The 19,236-nt window shown below is 40.4% G+C and overlaps 1 protein-coding gene across 1 annotated transcript in view; it reads right to left on the bottom strand.

Moving 5' to 3' along the window:
* Positions 1 to 5,648: 5,648 nt before the first annotated feature.
* PAK2 (p21 (RAC1) activated kinase 2) overlaps positions 5,649 to 19,236 on the bottom strand; it is a 45,637-nt gene continuing 32,049 nt past the window's right edge. The window contains exons 7-15 of the mRNA XM_063132298.1: positions 18,902 to 19,031; positions 17,798 to 17,861; positions 17,148 to 17,196; positions 16,159 to 16,271; positions 15,633 to 15,750; positions 14,468 to 14,567; positions 12,063 to 12,259; positions 10,864 to 11,001; positions 5,649 to 9,404 (exon numbers count right to left, since the gene is read on the bottom strand). Of these exons, the coding sequence (XP_062988368.1) occupies positions 9,318 to 9,404; positions 10,864 to 11,001; positions 12,063 to 12,259; positions 14,468 to 14,567; positions 15,633 to 15,750; positions 16,159 to 16,271; positions 17,148 to 17,196; positions 17,798 to 17,861; positions 18,902 to 19,031 (996 nt within the window). The 3' untranslated portion in view covers positions 5,649 to 9,317. The remainder of the gene's footprint in view (positions 9,405 to 10,863; positions 11,002 to 12,062; positions 12,260 to 14,467; positions 14,568 to 15,632; positions 15,751 to 16,158; positions 16,272 to 17,147; positions 17,197 to 17,797; positions 17,862 to 18,901; positions 19,032 to 19,236) is intronic.

The following is a 19,236-nucleotide window of genomic DNA, read 5'->3' as shown; positions in this document are numbered from 1 at the left end:
GATTGTACACCATGTTCCTAATAGGGCCCATTCCTCATCTGAATGTTTACAAGGTGTCTGTTGGTGAGTTTCTGCACAGGTTGCACACAGCACAAACATGAGCTTACCATCAACCTTGGCCTGGAGAACAGGAAAGAAAAGTCCCCTGGGTGGATAAACTTTAACCCTTGCAAGGCCAAAGTAATCTGTGAGTGGCTTAAAGTTCTCATAAATTATTTCAGGGTGGCCAAGAGGGTAATGCTTGTTTTTATTTACATAAGGATACAGTCTTGTAAAATCATAGTAATGTATCTTTTCCCCATCTTCAGGTTTATAATAGAGGGAGATCGCATTAGTACGTCCCCCAAAGAGGGCGTCTCTAGGTTCTATAGGTTCTGGGAAACGAGCAGCAGTAAGAAAATTCTTGAGGTCCTCATCTGTGCTTAACATTTGCCACCACTCATGTTCCCAGATGGCTATGACCTCAAACCCCATTAATTTCAGCATTGCAGTCCTTTTTTCTGTGCTGTTGTATAGGCTTCCATATGTCTTACCCATTAGAGGGTTATGATCTGTTGGAGAATAACACAGTACACAGCCATGCCAAAAACAGCCATGAAATTCAAAAGCTGTTTTCTTATTGTCTATGACAGCATACCCATCTAGAGAATAATTATCGACTTTGAATTCGCCGCCCTTTAAGGCATGCTGGATCTGGACTAAGACAAGGAAGATCCAAGTTCAAATCCCTATTCAGCTGTGGATGTCACTGGGTGAACTTGGTCCAGTCACATTCTCAGGCTAAGCCGCCTATGCTTGGAAAAAAGGGTAAGGGGAGACATGTTAGAGGTGTACAAAATTGTGCATGGCATGGCGAAAGTGGATAGGGAGAAATTTTTTTCCCCTCTCAAAATACTAGAACTTGGGGTCATCCCATGAAGTTGATTTGTGAGAGATTCTGGACAGATAAACAGAAGTACTTCTTCACACAGTACATAAATTATGGAATTCGCTACCTCAAGATGTGGTGATGGCCACCAATTTGGATGGCTTTAAAAGGGCTTAAACAAATTCCTGGAGAAATCCTATCAATGGCTACTAGTCCTGATGTCTATATGCTACCTCCAGTATGAGAGGCAGCAATCCTATGTTGCTGGGGACCATGGGTGGGAGGATGCTGTTGTGCCATGTCCTGGTTGTGGGTCCCTGACCAACAGCTGGTTGGCCACTGTGAACAGAATGCTAGACTAGATAGACCTTTGGTCTGATCCAGCTTGGCTTTTCTTACATTTTCTCAAAAGTTATTGTTGAGATTAACCACGTATATAACACTAAGTTCCTTGGAGGGTGTGGACTCAATATGCCAGACATAAAAATCTGTTCTGTAGAATTCACTTGAGGGTGTGAAACCAAAATAGTTTCTAGCAATTCTTTCTCTGGGGTTTGTAGGTGGTTCCAGATCCTGAACTGAATTTTTGATTGGATACAAAGACAGACTTGTGCATCACTTTGCCTTGTCACCCTTCCTCAACCTTGCTGGGATGCAGAGGAGCCACAAGGACCACAAATGAACAATGGCGCTTATTAGGATGTGCTTTCCTTTTCTAGTTGTTTTATGGTTCACTTTATACGACACCTATATCTTTTAAATAAAATAAAATTCTTCTCTGATGGAAAATAGCATGTTCTCTTATGTGGCACTAGCCAAGATGGAGGTGGGAGCAGAAGCAGTGTGTTGGGAGAAACAGATCACATGGGGTAAGCAGCAAGATGCCAAGTAAGCTCAGCACACTTTCAGATATTTTCTTCCCTACTGATGGTGGCTGCAAACCTGGAAACAAAGCAGAAAATGCCAGTTTGTAGATACTTCTGATCATAGGAAGATGAGGCTACAGTTGGTTTTGTTGGGAGTTGCTATTGTCTTTGTTCCGATCCTCTGCTGGTATGCCCTGGCTAGCAGCCATGAGCACACGGACAAGCACAGATGTTATCTGGCTTGGCCAACGTCTAGCATGCTAAAGAACCACTCACCTAAAAGCACTGCAGCTGCCAGAGGAAGTTGAAGTCCTGAAGCACCCTTTAACTCGCACACTGAAACAGAAGGTTCCTTCAGAGCTCTTTTATACATTCAGAAATGCACATGACCACCTCTGCACACTCACCTGTGAAGTAGTTAACACCTCGGGGCATGATCTAGAGCAAGTTCAGAAAGGGAGGGGGCAAAGAATTAAGCAGCATTGGCACAAGAATTCATTGCATATCTTTTCTGGCACATTGTACTGGCCACACTCTTTAAGTCTTCTGGATTTAATGTACCCACCTGACTCTCAACAGAACAAGCAATTTCCAGTGAAGGTGTATGGTAGGCTCTCTATAAGCCCAATTATAATGCAATCATGCATGAAGCCAATCTATTACATTTAAATTATTATTATTATTATTATTATTATTATTTATTTATATAGCACCATCAATGTACATGGTGCTGTACAGAGTAAAACAGTAAATAGCAAGACCCTGCCGCATAGGCTTACATTCTAATAAAACCATGATAAAACAATAAGGAGGGGAAGAGAAAGCAAACAGGCACTGGGTAGGGTAAAACTAACAGTATAAGAATTCTAAGCACTTTCTTTAATATAGTTGCCAAATGAGTGAAATAAATCTCTAGGACAGAGTTTCTTGAGTGCAGCCATCAGGGGCTTTGTATACAGCTACCAAAGCACATTTTGCTCCACTGACTTATATAAAATTTGGCTGTGCTGCGGTGAGCACAAGCACCATGCATATTTTCTGGCCTCACCTGAAGCCACAGCAAAAGATCAGTTTGAGAAACAATACCTATTCCACTAGTCTGCTTCCAGTGAACCATCATACCGCTATGTAGATGAAAAACCAGGTTTGGCAGTGGAAGTCACAGCCAATATTCCTGTCTTTGTGCTGTTTACATCTTACATTTTTAGATGTACCCCTAATAATGCATTGCATGAAGTGGCTCTCAGACACCCAAACTGAGGGACTGAGTCTTCTCTCAGAGTGCAGTTCTTACTGCAAAATTAATCACCATAGTGTTGTGTGTGACTAGACTTTCTAATGAAGCATAACCTGTGATAAACTCTACTTTCTGTAGAGAAAAACCAAATTGCTGCATAACAGAAGTGGGTGTAATGGAGGTATCACATTGGCGCAACCCTCTTCAAGAGGCCAGCATTATACTCAGAAAGTATAACAGGATGGTTCACTGGATTAAGAAAATATGGAATTAAAGTCAGTATTTGCTATAAATCTAGCCACTGCTTTCCAGGGGAAAAAATTGTAAGTATCTTAACACCATGAAAAACGTGTCAGCAAACATGTGTAACTGTTTTTTCTAACCAGGAAGTTATAATTGAGATAGAGAATTGCCTGAAAAACAGTATTCAGTAGCATGGAAATGTCACAGCTGGTCTCTGCCTGTAATGGAAGCTTTGAACAAAAATTATAATTAAGCTGCAAGTCTGCTCCAATGAACCATCACACCATATACTCCTAAATGAAACATATTCTAAGTAGGGGTGTGCACGGACCCCCCCGCTCTGCTTCACTTCCAGATCCGCGATTTTCGGATTGGGCCGCTTCGCTCCGCCCATGTCCGCTCCGCTCCGCTCGGAGCTCCGGATCCGGATCGGAGCTCCGTTTTTTCCCCCCCATAGGGTTGCATTGAAAGCTAAAAAAGTAAACAACTTTTTTTCGGTTCAAGTTAGAAACCTCACGTTTGGCACCATGACACCTCATGGGGGTATACACATGCACACCAAGTTTCAAGGGAATCCCATCATCCCCTGATTTTTGGGGAATTTATGAAAATCGGGCACCCCATTCACACCCCTTTCCATAGCTCCGTCAATTTGCACGCTAAAAATCTCAAACTCGCCACCATGAGAGCTTATCCAGGGACACACACGCACGCCCAGACTCAAGGCAGTCCCATCATCCCCTGATTTTTGGCGCGGTCTAACCTGTAACACACCACCCATAACCCTAATTCACACCCCTTTCGATAGCTCCGTCAATTTGCACGTTAGAAACCTCAAACTCGGCACCATGATAGCTTATCCATGTGTCCACATGGACGCCCAGACTCAAGGCAATCCCATCATCCCCTGATTTTTGGCACAGTTTAACTCACCCCAAATTGTCCCATTCTACAACTACGTCAATTTGCACGTTAGAAACCTCAAACTCGGCACCATGATAGCTTATCCATGTGTCCACATGGACGCCAAGTTTCAAGGCAATCCCATCATCCCCTGATTTTTGGGGAATTTTTGAAAATCTGGCACCCCATTCACACCCCTTTCCATAGCTCTGTCATTTTGCATGTTAGAAACCTCAAACGTGGCACCATGAAAGCTAATCCATGTGTCTAATCCTACTGTATGTAGGGAAATGGGACAAGAAGTGTGTGTATGCTTTGCCCAAACAGGATTTGAAATGCTCAATCAGTGGCTGTTGCACTTCACAAACAGTGCACTGCACACACAGCATGCTCACACAATCACACAGTCACACACAGAGTCCAAGTAACAGAGATAAGAAATAGAGAATAATTTTTGGGGGGTATTTTTTTGTATTTTTTGGTATATAGAAGGAAGATGAAACACAATCAGGCTTTAAGAGAGGGGAGGGGGGGGACAACCAACCAACCAACCAACCAAACACACACTCCAAAGTTTAAAAATAAAGTTTATATTAAATCAAAGTAAGGGAAAAACACAGAGCAAACTAAGCTAAAAGTCAGAAAGAAGCAAACAAACACACACACGCGCCAAGCTAAATCCTAATCTATCTCCAAAGTCCAAACACAGCAGCAGCACCTATAACTAACTCCTCTCTCCACGAACGACAACCCACAAAGACGCTGAAAGCTCTGAGGGTGCCTCTGCCTTAGTCCCCCCCTCCAACGCTGGGATTGGAGGATGCTTCATGAGGTGATCAATTCTCATCAGGATTGGGAGTTGAATGTGCCTGTCATCGCTTCAAATAAACCCCGCCGCGCCGCAGCCGGGTTTACCCTACCGTTTGAATTGTAAATGTACCCGATTTTTTAAAAAAACATGGCATGCGAACCAAAGGACACAGAAAGTTGAGAGTACTCTCAAAATGACCCCCATCCACGATTGTCTAAGCACAAGAATTTTCAGAACGATAGCTTAAAAATCAACCCAGTTATCCCCGATTCTTTTCCACAATGCAATCCTATGGGCGAAAACCGCCGTTTGACCCGCTCTGTCCCTGTTTGTTGACCCGATTTTAAAAAAAATATAGCACGCGACCCGCACGACGCAGAGAGGTGAGAGCAGTCTCAAAATGACCTCCATCCACGACTGTCTAAGCACAAGAATTTTCAGAACGATAGCTTCAAAAACAACCCAGTTATCTATGGGCGAAATGTTTCAAGATGGCGATCGGAGCGCTCTGCGGAAAGAGAAGCGCTACGAAAATGGTCGCTTCTCTTCGCCTTGCTTCTAGGGGTCCGCGGTCCGCTTCTACTCTGCCTCTGGGCAAGGCGGAGCAGGCCAATTCGCTCCTGCTTCTGCGCTTCTAATAGGAGCGGAGCACATGCCTAATTCTAAGGTTCCAATCCTATTATCAACTCAAGAAAGGGGGAGAAAATGAGAGCCATCAAGCATTTTAGAAATGTTTATTTCTAGCCCTGAAAGAACAAAGTCATTAAACATAGTCAAATACAGTAGTTAATATTGCAGTAACAATTAAATAACAGAATGGGATTAAATTAAACAAAAGGCAACAAAATCTGAAGACAGTAAAAAAAAAACTGAAAGCTTGCACTACTTTCATTTCCATCTGATAAAAGTGAGAGGATAGGAACAAAGAAGGAAATTGTTTTAAGATGTATTTAATTCCAGCTATGAAGACAAAGAAATTCTCCAACATTTAATAGTGAAGTTAATTTACTCCAAACTGCTTCAGGGTACACATACGGTGACCACTTTATTAATCGGACATATGATGAAGTGGCAAATATCTCCAGCCTAACCAGCAAATGAAAACTTTTGTTTGTTAAGTAAGTAGTCACCTTTGTTTCAACTTCTGGAGCAGGAGGGGAAAACCCTGGGAGCTCATCATTCCAGGTAAGCCTGCTCATGGAACGAGACACCCTTCTTCTCTCTACAGGTTCACATCAAACACTCAAAAACTTATTCACACACACATTTGGGGCAGGGGAGACACCATTTTCAATCTATAGTAGCTTTCTGTCAGCCCAGATTGAATAGTGAGGTCACAGAGCAGCTGTCTTGAGATCTCTGCTACAGGATCCGCTCCCACGCAAACAACCGCCACAAAATAGTATTTTTCAGTGATGGCTTGGATTGGGATCTGGTCCCAAGTTGTGGCATTCAAGATAATGCCTGGATATCACAACATTCAATCTAGGCTAACAAAAAGTCACTAGATTGAAAAGATCTCCAAACGTGACTGTGTGAATCAGCCAATACTTACTCACATTAGTGGTTGGAAATTTGGTTAAGGCATATTTAACAGGAAGGTAAGTTAGGAGTCAAGAGCTCAATTTTATGCTGTTTTCTCACCCATGGCCTAGTAAGCTATATCCCAGGGTTATTTCTTTAGGCTTTCCACTTCTATACCAAGCTTTTAAGACATTTTCAATATATGTTCAGTCCATGTACCATACAAACTGTATGCACAGCTGCATAACAAACCATAATTGGTCAGGAATGTCCTGATAAATCCTCTGTCCAATGAAGAATTCCCATCTCAGTTCACTCCTACATATATCCGTAATCTTTTCTTGCAACAGGGGGGTAAAGAAATTAGAAGAATACACTGCCGAAGCATTGTGCTGCAAGTTACACTTAAGAGAGCCCATATGGGCATGTTGTGGGAGGACTCAATACCATGAGGGCACAAGAGAGACCACGGGATGCACTTCAACAACCCCTGAGCTAATCCAAATTGTAAGCAACTTTTAGAGAAGGATTTAAAAACCCTCACACAGATGCAGTCAACTGCTCATTTCAGATAGTTTTTTTCACGAAATTGAAAGATAATCAATGTTTTTTCTAAAAACTTTAAGATTTTAGAACAGTGTCACATTTAATTTCTACAATTTAAAAAACACACACGCAGCTACACCCATCTATCTCATAAGAATCATGGGATCCACATATTCCATTGCCAGCAACAGACAAAGACCCAATAGTAAGAAAACTAACATTAACAGTAAGGGCCCTTTTAATCTCTTGGTTTGATTCACACGTATCAATTCAAGGGCAAGACTATTCTAACTTTTATATCTAACAGTATTCCAAAGCCATAGCAAGGGGAATAAGAGCGCCTAATATACCACTCAGACCAGGATATTACACCTCCTCGGACCAAACCAAAACACATTCAAAATGCTCTGGAAGTAAATGGGCTGCTTTGTTATAAAGTTTTCGGATGAATACTTCTGTCAGGATACAGGACTGCAGGTTGGAGTGTGGTGTTGCTTTCAGTTGTATTAATAAGGCATTTGTTGGTACAAAGCAGGGTGCAAGCAGCTCCAAGATCTGAGGGGACAGTGTGTCCTTTGTAATGCAATGGCTCAGAATCTGGCTAACACACATTTTGCAACCTGTTCATGAAACCCTAGCATCAGAGATGTTTTTATGCCAACACACCTTAATATTGTTCACAGGTAGGAAGGAGGCTTGCCACTGACCATCAGAAAAGCTGTAAGAAGTTGCCTCTTAACTAGGGATTTAAGATGTTTTTCCAAAAATACCAACTAGGAATGCAAAAAAGCTATAGCACCAAATTAATGACTCTCTTGTTATCATTTGGCACATTATCACTCAGGAATTCTCCATAAGCTGCACATAAAAACATAGTGATTTTAAAAGGCTGATGTGTGTGACAATGGAGTCCCCAACATATATGTGACCACATTAACCAGAATTCAATTCCTTTACTACTCCAATTACTTTCATTTAGGGAGGCACTTTATCTTGTGTTGTCTTCGGCCATAGTAGTTCATAAGTCTTTCGAGAGATAGGATCATCATCCAGCCATTCACAAACCAATTAAAATAATGTTGAATCTAAGCTACTCTTTTACTTCCAATTTTTGTCTCCATAGAATAGCACTTTTGGTGTTCAGAAGTTCAGTTGGCTGGATTATACAAAAAGTCTTGGATCTTCCTTTTTCTTCTTTTCTTTTTTGCAAATCTGCTGGGTCTTTTGTTAGTAGAAATGGTGCATATATATTTATTTATATTTATATATATAAAAAGGAAGAGAGCTCTAATACTTAGTCCTGATGACTCCAAAGTTGTTTTTGGAGGGAAAATGTACAACATATACAAAATGTATTTAATACAAAGAAGGGTAATTTAAAAATTCAAAAGGCACCAGCATAAATCCCAAAGCCCAAGCCAGAACATGGATACAGCACTTTGCTATAAAACCACACACTTTCAAGATATCCCTTTAAAGTGTTACCAATAAACCTACATAGGCAAAGGAGGAGTGGAAGACAATTCACAGGAATGGGGTTCTCTCCCCAAGCCCAGGGGGTGGTTTGAACATTAAAGAAAAGGAACACTTCCCTCCTTTCCTCCGTATGTATTCAATCTCCAAAATTTAGAGGCATCTTTCCCTTATGTTCAGAAGTCCATGCAACAAAATTCTACGGCAAACTTTGCTGAGCCTTCTTCTTCCCTCTCTGCTCATGTTCTTCTGCCTTGAAGGACAGTCATTGAAAAATTATGGTTCTTAGGTAGTTGGGTGTTAATGCTACAACAGTTATAGCTAAATTGAATATTAAGAGAAAGAGGATAAGAGGAGCTTTCACATTTCTACCACATCTGCCTTTAGTAACTCAGAGCTTGTCATATTTTCAATGACTGACTGTCTGACAAAGATAAGGGAAGGGAAAGGCGGGGGGGGGGGGGAGATCAGCAGATCAAAGTAATGCCTCCCTCTAAAAGCTTGAATCTGTTGTTCAAGTATTGAAAGTGCCCAACAGAGCACAATGAGTGGGATCTGGTACAGCAAAGTCATTTAAAAAAAACACCTCACAGGCATAATAAAATCCATTTCTGAGTTGTCTGCAGAAGTGGTGAAAAGGCCAGTAATTCAGTTCACAACTTCTTCCAGACTCCTAGAAGAGTTCGCCACCACCATTTTTCTTCTTCTTTTGTATCTCCAAGGTGATTTTTCCCCTTCTGCAGACTTTCAACCCCCCTAACAAGAGCAACAATTTATATATTATGAAGACTTTTTAAAAAAAAAATCATGAAAAAACAACAACTCATGAAGGCCACAGCAACAATGCTAACGGCTGCTCTTCATTGCTTCTTTGGCTGCTAGGATCAACGGCGTCAAGCTGGACAAAGGTTTGGCCAGTTTCAGGAAAGGATGCTAACGGGAAAGGAAAGAAACCTATTTTAATAGAAGGACACTTCGGATTAAACTTCAGTAGCAGCGTTTCAAAGCTAATACTTTGCAAAGAGTGCAAAATTGAGATTATACTTATACATTATATTATGTGTGTGTGTGCGCGCACTCACACACACTGAATCAGGATGGAGCTTAAGAGATGTGTGGAGACTGAAGCAGAGATATACCAACACAGCTCATGTCACCAGTATCTTATGCCAAACCTGGACTTGTGCATTCCAGTTTCCTCCTTGATTGCAAATCACAATTAAATTTGAAGTGGTTTCCAATTATGGTTTGCCAAGATATAGTTTGCCTAGCTCAGATGAAACAGCAAACTGTGGTTCACCCCAAACAAGGGAATCAGAGTGCCCAAGAAGAGTGGGGAGTGTGCAAGCTTGGCAAACAGCTTCACTGCTCAAAACACAATTTGGGAGTTACATCTGAACCAAGCTGTAGCAAAAGTTCCTTGGATCTACAATGTTGTGAAAGGGCTCTTCCCCCACATTTCCTTGCCAGGAATCCATTTATCCAAAGGGCTGCCATTATCATGGTCTTCCTGTAATGCAGGCAGTGATGGGGTGATGGGAGGCCCAATAGGTTGTGACTCTTACTCTCACACTTCAAGGGAAGATGGACCGGTGAAAGTTTCAGTGAATGGAGCAAGACAGAGTTGTGTGAAGAAGATTCTCACCACCCTAGAGAACTGCACTGATGCTATTGCTGTTGCCATCTTGCCATGTATCCCCACTTTGCATTTTTGGCAAGAACAGAAACAGCTTCCTACCTCTTCTTCTTGATAGGCCTTCACTGAAGCCAGCATCAGCCAGCTGAGCCATGCATTCACAACCCACCCACCCCCTTTGCCAACTTAGAGCAAAGGTTTGTGCTTCAAAGGCAGAGCTTCACACTGAGCTGGGGTGAGAGGAGAACAAGTGGAGATGTGACTCTCTGCTTCTACCGGCCAAATGCCACAACGTTTGTCCCAAATTGTAGTGGATCTGGGGGGTAGTGGAGGAAGAGAAGGGACAAATGCTTGTAGCCCAACAGTTTGCTACATAGCTTGGTGGAACATGAACCACTTTCCTCCAGGGAAAGGTTCATCTGGGAATACGGGAGAGGAGCAGGGGGTTGAACTCGATAGCCTTATAGACCCCTTCCAACTCTACTATTCTATGATTCTATGAACTGTACTGGGCTCTTCAAGAATTCCACGGGGAAGGAATAGAAAAAATAATTGCTCTGGGGATTCCCCTATCATGAACCTCTCCATTTGCAAAGATATTCTCTTTATATTAATGCTCCCCTTTCTATTCCAGCTCTTCTGAACTCATTGGTTATACAGTCTTCTTGTACAGAAGCTAGATTTGCTTGCTATCTAGCTTTGACTAGAAAGCATTTTGTCTATAATTCATGCCATTTACGAAGTCTGTCCCTTTACCTGTAATAGTTCTTTGGCTGACCCTCTTTTCTCTACATCCATTTCCAAACAACTATTTAGAAAGTCACGGAATATGGGAGACAGTTTCTCTGGATTCTGCAGCTCAGGAGTGCCATTAGTTGCTATCAAGTATAATGCCTGCAAGACAGAGAGAAAAAGAAAGAAACCTCAGAGTTATGAAAACTAAAAAAAAAGTGGCTTGTATTCTACTACATGTGCATCTGCGATTAAGTTACAGAATTGGAAAGGACCAGGGGCTTATTCTGAATTAGTGTTTTTCTGCTATGTTCTAGGAAATCCAGAGTTCTTTGGAAGCTTGTACTATGTTAACTGAAAAGCAGCTTGCCTCTTCAAGAAGTGCATGAAGCTAAAGGGGAAACTTCAATAAAATGTGTAAACGGTCCTACCCTGTATTGTTTCATTGGATTAAGGCCTAAAACTACACTTTCTTGTCTGCTGGTTTTAAATTTTTATTCCATTTTAAACTATCTATTTATTTATTTATTTATTTATTTATTTATTACATTTCTATACCGCCCAGTAGCCGGAGCTCTCTGGGCAGTATTACATCCACAGAGGAATACAGAAGAGCCTACCTGAACTATACTGTTTTTGTACGTTGGTAAGCCTTTCTGTACCAGCAATCTAAGAGCAAACTGATATAATGGCCCCGTTCAGACAACACGCTAAACCATGCTGCTTAACCACAAAATGGTTAACGGAATGCACGCATTCTATTAACCATTTTGTGGTTTTGCAGCATGGTTTAGCATGTTGTCTGAATGGGGCCAATCTCTCAATGAACTATATAATCATCTACAGCAGGGGTGGGCAATCTTTGCTCCTTGGCCTAATTTCATGTAGCCCCCTGCAAGCCATCAGGCAAGAGCATCTGCCCCAACAGACCCTTGGTTGGGTGGAAAGGAGAGAGGGCGTGGCCGTGATCACTTTTTGCTTTGGCCCCAGCCACAACCAGCATGTGGCCCATGACAGGTTACACCCAACGTAATTTGGCCCTTGACAGAAAATTCCCCACCACTGTTCTACAGCTCAACTTGTTACCAGAATGAGAAAGCTCTGTGCAAATGATATGCAAATGTTTCCACTGGTAAAAGGTCACATAAACCTTTCCTCTTTCTGATCTGCTGTTTTAAGTGCACACCAAGGCAAAACTATTTTTCAAAGCTGAAATACTTTACCCTCAAAGGATTTTCATTGAGATATGGGGGCTCTCCTTCAACCATTTCAATAGCCATGATACCAAGAGACCAGATATCCACTTTAGGGCCATAGGCCTTCCGTGTAACTACTTCTGGAGCCATCCAGTAGGGCGTCCCAACCATAGTACTACGTTTGCTCTGCTCTGGAGTAATCTGAGCACAGAAACCAAAGTCAGCTGCAAAAAGAAAGAAGCAAAAAAAAATCAAGTTAAATAAATAAGTCCTACACTTATTGTTAGAGTCATCCGGAGTGTCCTTATTACCCCAATTACGCTTTGAGAAAAAGTTGAAAACATTTCAGTGCTCACACCATGCTTCAGAAGGCTAAGCAAGCTGAAGCTAACATCACTGGTGACAATGAATAGTTAAAAGATGGAGAACTCCAAAAATTCCAGGCTCCTATTTTGCTTTTTAGCCCTTCCTATGGGTGCTCTGCTCTGGATGATAGAGAACTAGATTATAAAGCTATGCTTGACTGCATTGTGCTACCCAATAACCATTTTAAGTCCAGATTGTTTCCATTAAACAATGCTTTAAATAATATATGTCTGTGTCAAAAGGGTTTCTTTTAAGGAGGCAGCATTCTATTTGATTGTGAATGAATTATTACAAATTTTGTCCAGATTGTTTCCATTAAACAATGTTTTAAATAATACATGCCTGTGTCAAAATGTTTTCTTTTAAGAAGACAGCATTCTATTTGATAGTGAGTTATTTTTCTGTTTAGATAGAGGTATAGTTTCCTGTACATTTCAATTTCTAAAGGGAGTTTCTTGCTGGGCAAATTATGGCGACAGACAAGAAACATCATAAATGGTTGAAAGTGTGTGAAGAAAGGTAGCAATCTCGATAGGCAACAAGCATACTAAGACACACTGACATAATTTAAGAGTTAAGTTATGAGGCTGTGATATAGTTTAAGAGATCAAAGAAACCACGACAAAAGAAATGCAAGATTAAGCCATTCCTGCCCTTGAAGGTTAGCATGGAAGGGCCGAACTACACATTATGTGGGAGATCAATGATTGGCTCTCTCAGCATGTTTTGGTTTTTAAACAAGACCTGACCTATACATGCAGCAGAATGAAGCTGCAGAACACTGAGGTAGTAGAATAGACTATACCACTTCAGACTACAATCACATCTTACGACCCTACATTAAAAAAACCCAAAAAACCTCCACTAGTTTTCTATTTATAATGGTACATTTTACATGGAGGAGCAGTGATGCACTTTAGATTGTGGTGATGGATCCTAGTTTTGAATATTTATTTATTATTGCATTTATATACCACCTTTTTTCCTCCCCCTCTGCATTTTATCCTCACAACAACAACAACTCTGTGAGGTAGGTTGGGCTGAGAGTCTGTGACTGGCCCAAAGTCACCCAGTGGGTTTCCATGGCTGAGTGGGGACTAGAACCCAGATCTCCCGACTCCCAGTCCAACACTTTTGCTACACCACCACACTGACTCTCATTTCTCCATGTAAAAAAGAAAAACTCACTCCAAGGTAAAAACAAATAAACCCAACAGCACTAAAATAGGCTAGCACATTCCTTCTGTACCAATTTGGTACTTACAGTGAGTGGTTCAAGTAGGGGATGCATTCACAGGTATAACTCGTCATCTGAGTACCTCCCACCACCCCCATTAGTAAACTTCTAAGCCAAGACTTCATTTAGAAAATGTGTTAATGACCAATTTATAAGACCTACAATACAGGCTTCTATACACTTTACTAATCCATGGTTGTAGTGCAGGAGTTAAGATGGCCATGCTGATTACTGAAGGCAGGAATTGCTCAATTAGGTATTTCCTTTCTTCTTTTTTTAAAAAATATTACTATAACTTAAAGCCTTAACTGCTGCACTGAACTCAGTCTTAAAGTTAGTCTAATCAAGGCTGCCATCTGCTGGCTTAAAAATGAGAACAAACTTAACTGGAGATGTTAAAATGGAGCATGCTAATTGTGAGCTGGTTTACTTTTATAAATGGAATTAGGTATTTTAGTTTTAAAAGCCAACAGATGCTTTGCCATTTGATCTTGTGGGCAACTTGTGGCTCTTCTGATGTCTGGAGCTACAGCTTTCACTGTCCCTCACAATTGGTTATTCTGACTAAGGCTGATCTGCAGCGTACAATTTTGCCATTGCAGTCTAAACATTCATGAGTTATCCAAATAACATATTCTTCCTATCCCATGAGCCATGTGCTTGAACTCTGGCAGGGAAGAACTGAAAGACCTTGAATTGTTTCTCACAATAAATTTTGCACTAAAATCCACCACAGTGGACTCTGCAGTGAAACTAACCTAGACACACCCACCCACACCAGGCAAACATTTTAGCCATATTGCCAAAGTTGGAATTGTCCTGCACTTACTCAGCTTAACTGATCCATCCATTCCTAAGAGCACATTGTCACTTTTAATGTCTCTGTGGATCACCTGGTTGGCATGTAGGAATTCCAAAGCCTGCAAACACTGTATGGAGACAATAGAAGATATTATTGTTTAAACAATTTCTATTTTCACAATGGGAAGAGATAGTTTAATAACCTGAAATGATGATTTACTCATTAAGTAATAATTAAAAGACCTCATCTCCAGCTAAACAATGCCCCAAAGTTACCAAAGTCTTGAAATACTATTTAACAAAAATGAAATAATGTATTTAACAAAAATGTTTGGGGAAATTGTTAGTTACATAGGTAAGTAAATGTTTTTGGTGCCTAAAAATAAACTTTTTTTATCTACAATAATCTGTCTATGCAAGCTGAAATCTATGTTTTATGCTATTTTTATGTTCTTTGTAGTAAGTCAAATTGAAATAGTGATATACTCTATTGATCTGTCTTTGCAATTCATCTCATCTTAAATCATTAACATAACAGTAACAAGAGAACTGCATCATACATTAGCAAACAAGAGCATACACTGAAAGTAGACACATGCATATTCACATACTTTTAAATAGTGGTGTACTTATTTTACCATGTGCACATGAAGCTGCAGTTGGCAGTATCTGCATGCACAACATATGTATGTGTAGCGAGTGTACAGATATATATTCAAGCCTAGTTCTCACTTAGTGGGTAAACCTGTGTCTTTAGATCCAGGGTATCGCAAGCCTGAACCCTCTTCCATACAAAAAATCTCCTCCAAACTGAAAATCAGCCTGTCAGGGAGAAGCCACACTCCTCCTCAGAAACATGGGGGGTTTCCACGGTATCTTCATTCAGAAGTTATTTATAATTCAAGGTTTATCCTAGAGTTTGCTTAAGTAGAATCCTGAGAAATTAAGCTGCACTTAATCAAAACATCATACAACTTTAGAGTATGTTTTAAAACACTGTGATTTACATTTCAGCAGCTGTCAAGGCTTGCATTGCAATTGATACTTCCAGAAAATAACTCCAAACGGTGGGCTAAGTCTCCCCACAACCAGTCTTTTAAAAAATAAAACTGGAAAGTTAATAACTTTGCCTCAATAATTTAAGTGCACCAATCATTTAAATGCATCCCTTCCTTCAGTTATCAGTTACCCACCTCTCTGCAGACCGCAGCAATCTGTGCCTCATCCATACAAGTCTCTGTTACTACATCTGTGAGAGACCCGCCAGCCAGATACTCCATTACGACAAACAGTTCATCTCCTACTAGGTAACTGAAGGTAGAAATTGAAAAAGTTAGAACTTCAACACACTGAGACAAATAGTTTGAAAGGCAGGAGAAGTTAGATTTAGGTAAGACAACAAAAAGAGTTAATCCATCTACTCTACCAAAAAGCAATCAATCATTGCAACTGGAAAATGTGTTTGTATTGCCATCAATCTGGTATGGAGAATTCCCTTGTTTTTCAGAGATGAGCCTGGTAACTGCACAAGAGTATTAATAATTCGGATAAAACATCTCACTTATTAGTTACATATGCATTCTACTCTTCCTCCAAGAAACTCAAAGCAGCATCTTGGCACAAAGAGAATGATTTTCCCAAGACGTTGTGAGCTTCATGAACCTGGGTGGTTCCTGTCCAAATCTAAATCTCTAGCCACTATTTCATGTACTTAGTTACCTGTCTAGAAAGTTGACTATGTTTGGGTTCTTCAACTCTTTCATTACCAAGATCTCATTGATAATTAACTCCTTCTTGGGCTGTTTTTGAAGATTTATCTGTTTAATAGCGACCTGAAAGAGGAGGGGGGAGAAGAAGAATCAATGCAAGTGGCTATTCAAAGAAAGGAAACTATAAAAAATGTCACAAGACTAAAATTTACAAAGGTTTTTCCCCCCTTCACATTCCTTTCCCCGAGATAATAACTACTTGGCTACAAGGTAGAGATAGATAAATTGTTCCATGTAAATGACATCACCCTTACAGGTGGCACTCTTACAGACGCAGTCAGTCAGGACAGACAATACAACTGAGTTTTTGAGTGAACTCAGTCATTCTTGGAGAAAAGTTTTCAGCACATTACCGTGATAGCAAATGTAAGTGCTTTCAGGCAAGGGGAGGCGATTCTTCTTATAAACAATGCTATTTCTAGCATTATGAACAGAAAGTTATTTGAAAGAGAGTGATTTGGGCAGGAAAAGAAATCTCCAGCAACATAAAGGCCTGAAATGGTAAGAACCAAGTATATGTATGGGTGAACCCAAAGAAATTTTATTTGATTATTTATTCTGTGCCCAGTAATGTGAAATAAAGCAAAAAGAGCAAGGCTACAAGGTAAAGTTAAATCTGATTACAAAGTGCAGTTAAAAACATAATATATGGAAGGAGGAAGTATCCTTGGTGGATGCTTAATCAACCCAGCACTAAAATTAACTGTTATGATCTTGAGTCTGAAATAAGTGTATCTGGTTTTCACAAGGCATCCAAAGTACTTCTAACGTTCACCATCCAATTCTACAGAACAAAGCAATTACTTTTACTGACAATTATGACGAATGTGCTAATGGAAGATAGGGTTGTTTTCTTTCAAAACCAGCAAAACCTATCACATTCAATGCTGCCACTGTGAGTTTAAAATTCAAAGCTATTAGAAGGTATATCGCTCTTACCTCCTGTCCTGTTGCCACATCTATGGCAATGAAAACTGTACCTGAAGCCCTACAAAAAGGAAGTATGTAATTAGGTGTGACACTTCTGTTAATTAACATGCAGGTACAAGAATGGGCAACAGCTGTACTGTCTTTCCTGGATAATTTCAGTGTATTTAAAATTCTCCAGGAAAAAAGACTCTAGATTGTAAATTAAAAACCCCAAGACAATGGTCTCTATAAAACAATCTGAGGATCAATGCCTCTATAAAACAATCTGCCCTTTTACAGAGTATTTCACAGAATCGTCTGACCATAACGAACTAGCCTGAACAATGGATGCTTAGGATGAACCCATTCCCTATTCCCCTAACCTAGTAAGTAACACATGGGGGGGGGGAGCATTCATCTCAAAATTAAGCAGGAAAGCAACAGTAAGCTGCAGGAAATTCTTGCTCATAATTTCCTACCTCATTCCATAAAGTAAATAGTAAATAGCAAAGCACATAAATGAATGTTTCAGGGATTCTGCATCTGTTGGAGGTCTGCATTTGGTTGCTATTACTTATATACTGCTGACATTTCTGTATTTGTAAACAGTGAACATAAAATGGTATTTGACTAATACATTTCATAATCAGTACATACAAGGTATATTTATAAATACTCACCCTTGCCCTATTTTTTCATATCTGGTATATTTTTTCTTAGGATCTCCTATACTCACAATAATTCCTTAAAAGAAAATTCAATATAAAGTATAAGCCAACTAAGATGTGCTATGGATGTCAACTGAAAACTACTACATAAACATTTCAATCAATACAAAAAACAACCATAGCCTGAATCCTACGTTGCTCTTCTGTTCATTTAGAGAGGAGGGGCAATTTCCATTAACTCCCTCCTCCACCTGCAGCCTGCTACACATATCCTAAATCATCCCTCCCCTACTAACCTGTGGGAACAGACTTTGGGGGGGGGCATGGGGGAAGGAGGGAAGCATGGAGAGTTATAGAATTGCTTAATGTTACACAAGATACCACAGAAGTTCTCACAAATCAAATCCCTTCACATAACTCTACTGACTTTTAAACAAGTAAAGATTACTTTTGTCATGACCATCTCAGGCACACACTAAAATATAAAGGTATTTTGGGAAGTAAAACCATTTCTTCTCAATATATAGCACAGGCAACTATTCTGTCATTACCTCCTAAACCACCTTCATACTTTACCTCTATTACCTGAATGGAAAGTTCAATGCCTCTATAAGGTCTATTCACACAAAAATGCTTGCTTCCTGTCAACAATGGCGTGGGGACAGTGTAAGCACCAGAGATGCTTCTTAATAATGCATCAAATAGAAGTTCTTGCTGCACTGCAGTATGTTCCCAACTACAATCGCTTGTCTAGAATACTGATGGCTTACACCAGCCTTCCCTAACAAGATGTTGCCCTCCAGATGTTTTGAACTACAACTCCCAGCATTCCTGACCATTGGTCATGTTGGCTGGGGCTGATGGGAACTGAAGTCCAAAAATCTGGAGAGCACCAGGTTGTGGAAACTGGCTTAATCAGGAAAATGTGCTCAAATTCATGCTGAGATCAAAGCATGTCATAAGAATGGGTCAAATGAAGTCACGAAGAGTCGGACGCGACTGAACGAATAAACAACAAAATTGATTCATCATGCAAAATATTTAGGACACATGACATCAGGCTAATTACATCAGCACCCTATCTTAGCGAAGAATCAATTAAAAATTTCAACTTACGCAGCCTTTCCATGATCTCATCATCTGACATCTTAGTTTTCTTTTTCTGCTTATCAGCTGATTTAGTAGCGCTGTCACTCGAGTCACCAGACGGCGCTGGGATGGGATCTATTACTGACCGTGTATAAATCTGTAAGAATGTAAGATCATGTTTGTAGTCTCTTTTCACGTTCAAACTGCCATAAATACTTAACATTCTTGGTAGAAGATTTATGACTATCGTTTTAGCCCAGGGGTCCCAATCCAGCCCACCTGGGTCCCCCAGATGGCCACCTTCCCTTCTCCTGGCCCCACACTCTTTTCCCCAACTACCAACAGTTTGGAGGTTTTCTGGC

Source organism: Elgaria multicarinata, chromosome 8 (genome assembly GCF_023053635.1).
Source record: "Elgaria multicarinata webbii isolate HBS135686 ecotype San Diego chromosome 8, rElgMul1.1.pri, whole genome shotgun sequence".
In the NCBI taxonomy this organism is placed as follows: domain Eukaryota; kingdom Metazoa; phylum Chordata; class Lepidosauria; order Squamata; family Anguidae; genus Elgaria; species Elgaria multicarinata.
The sequence above is the reverse complement of the archived record's forward strand: the minus strand, read 5'-3'. Positions and strand labels throughout refer to the sequence as shown.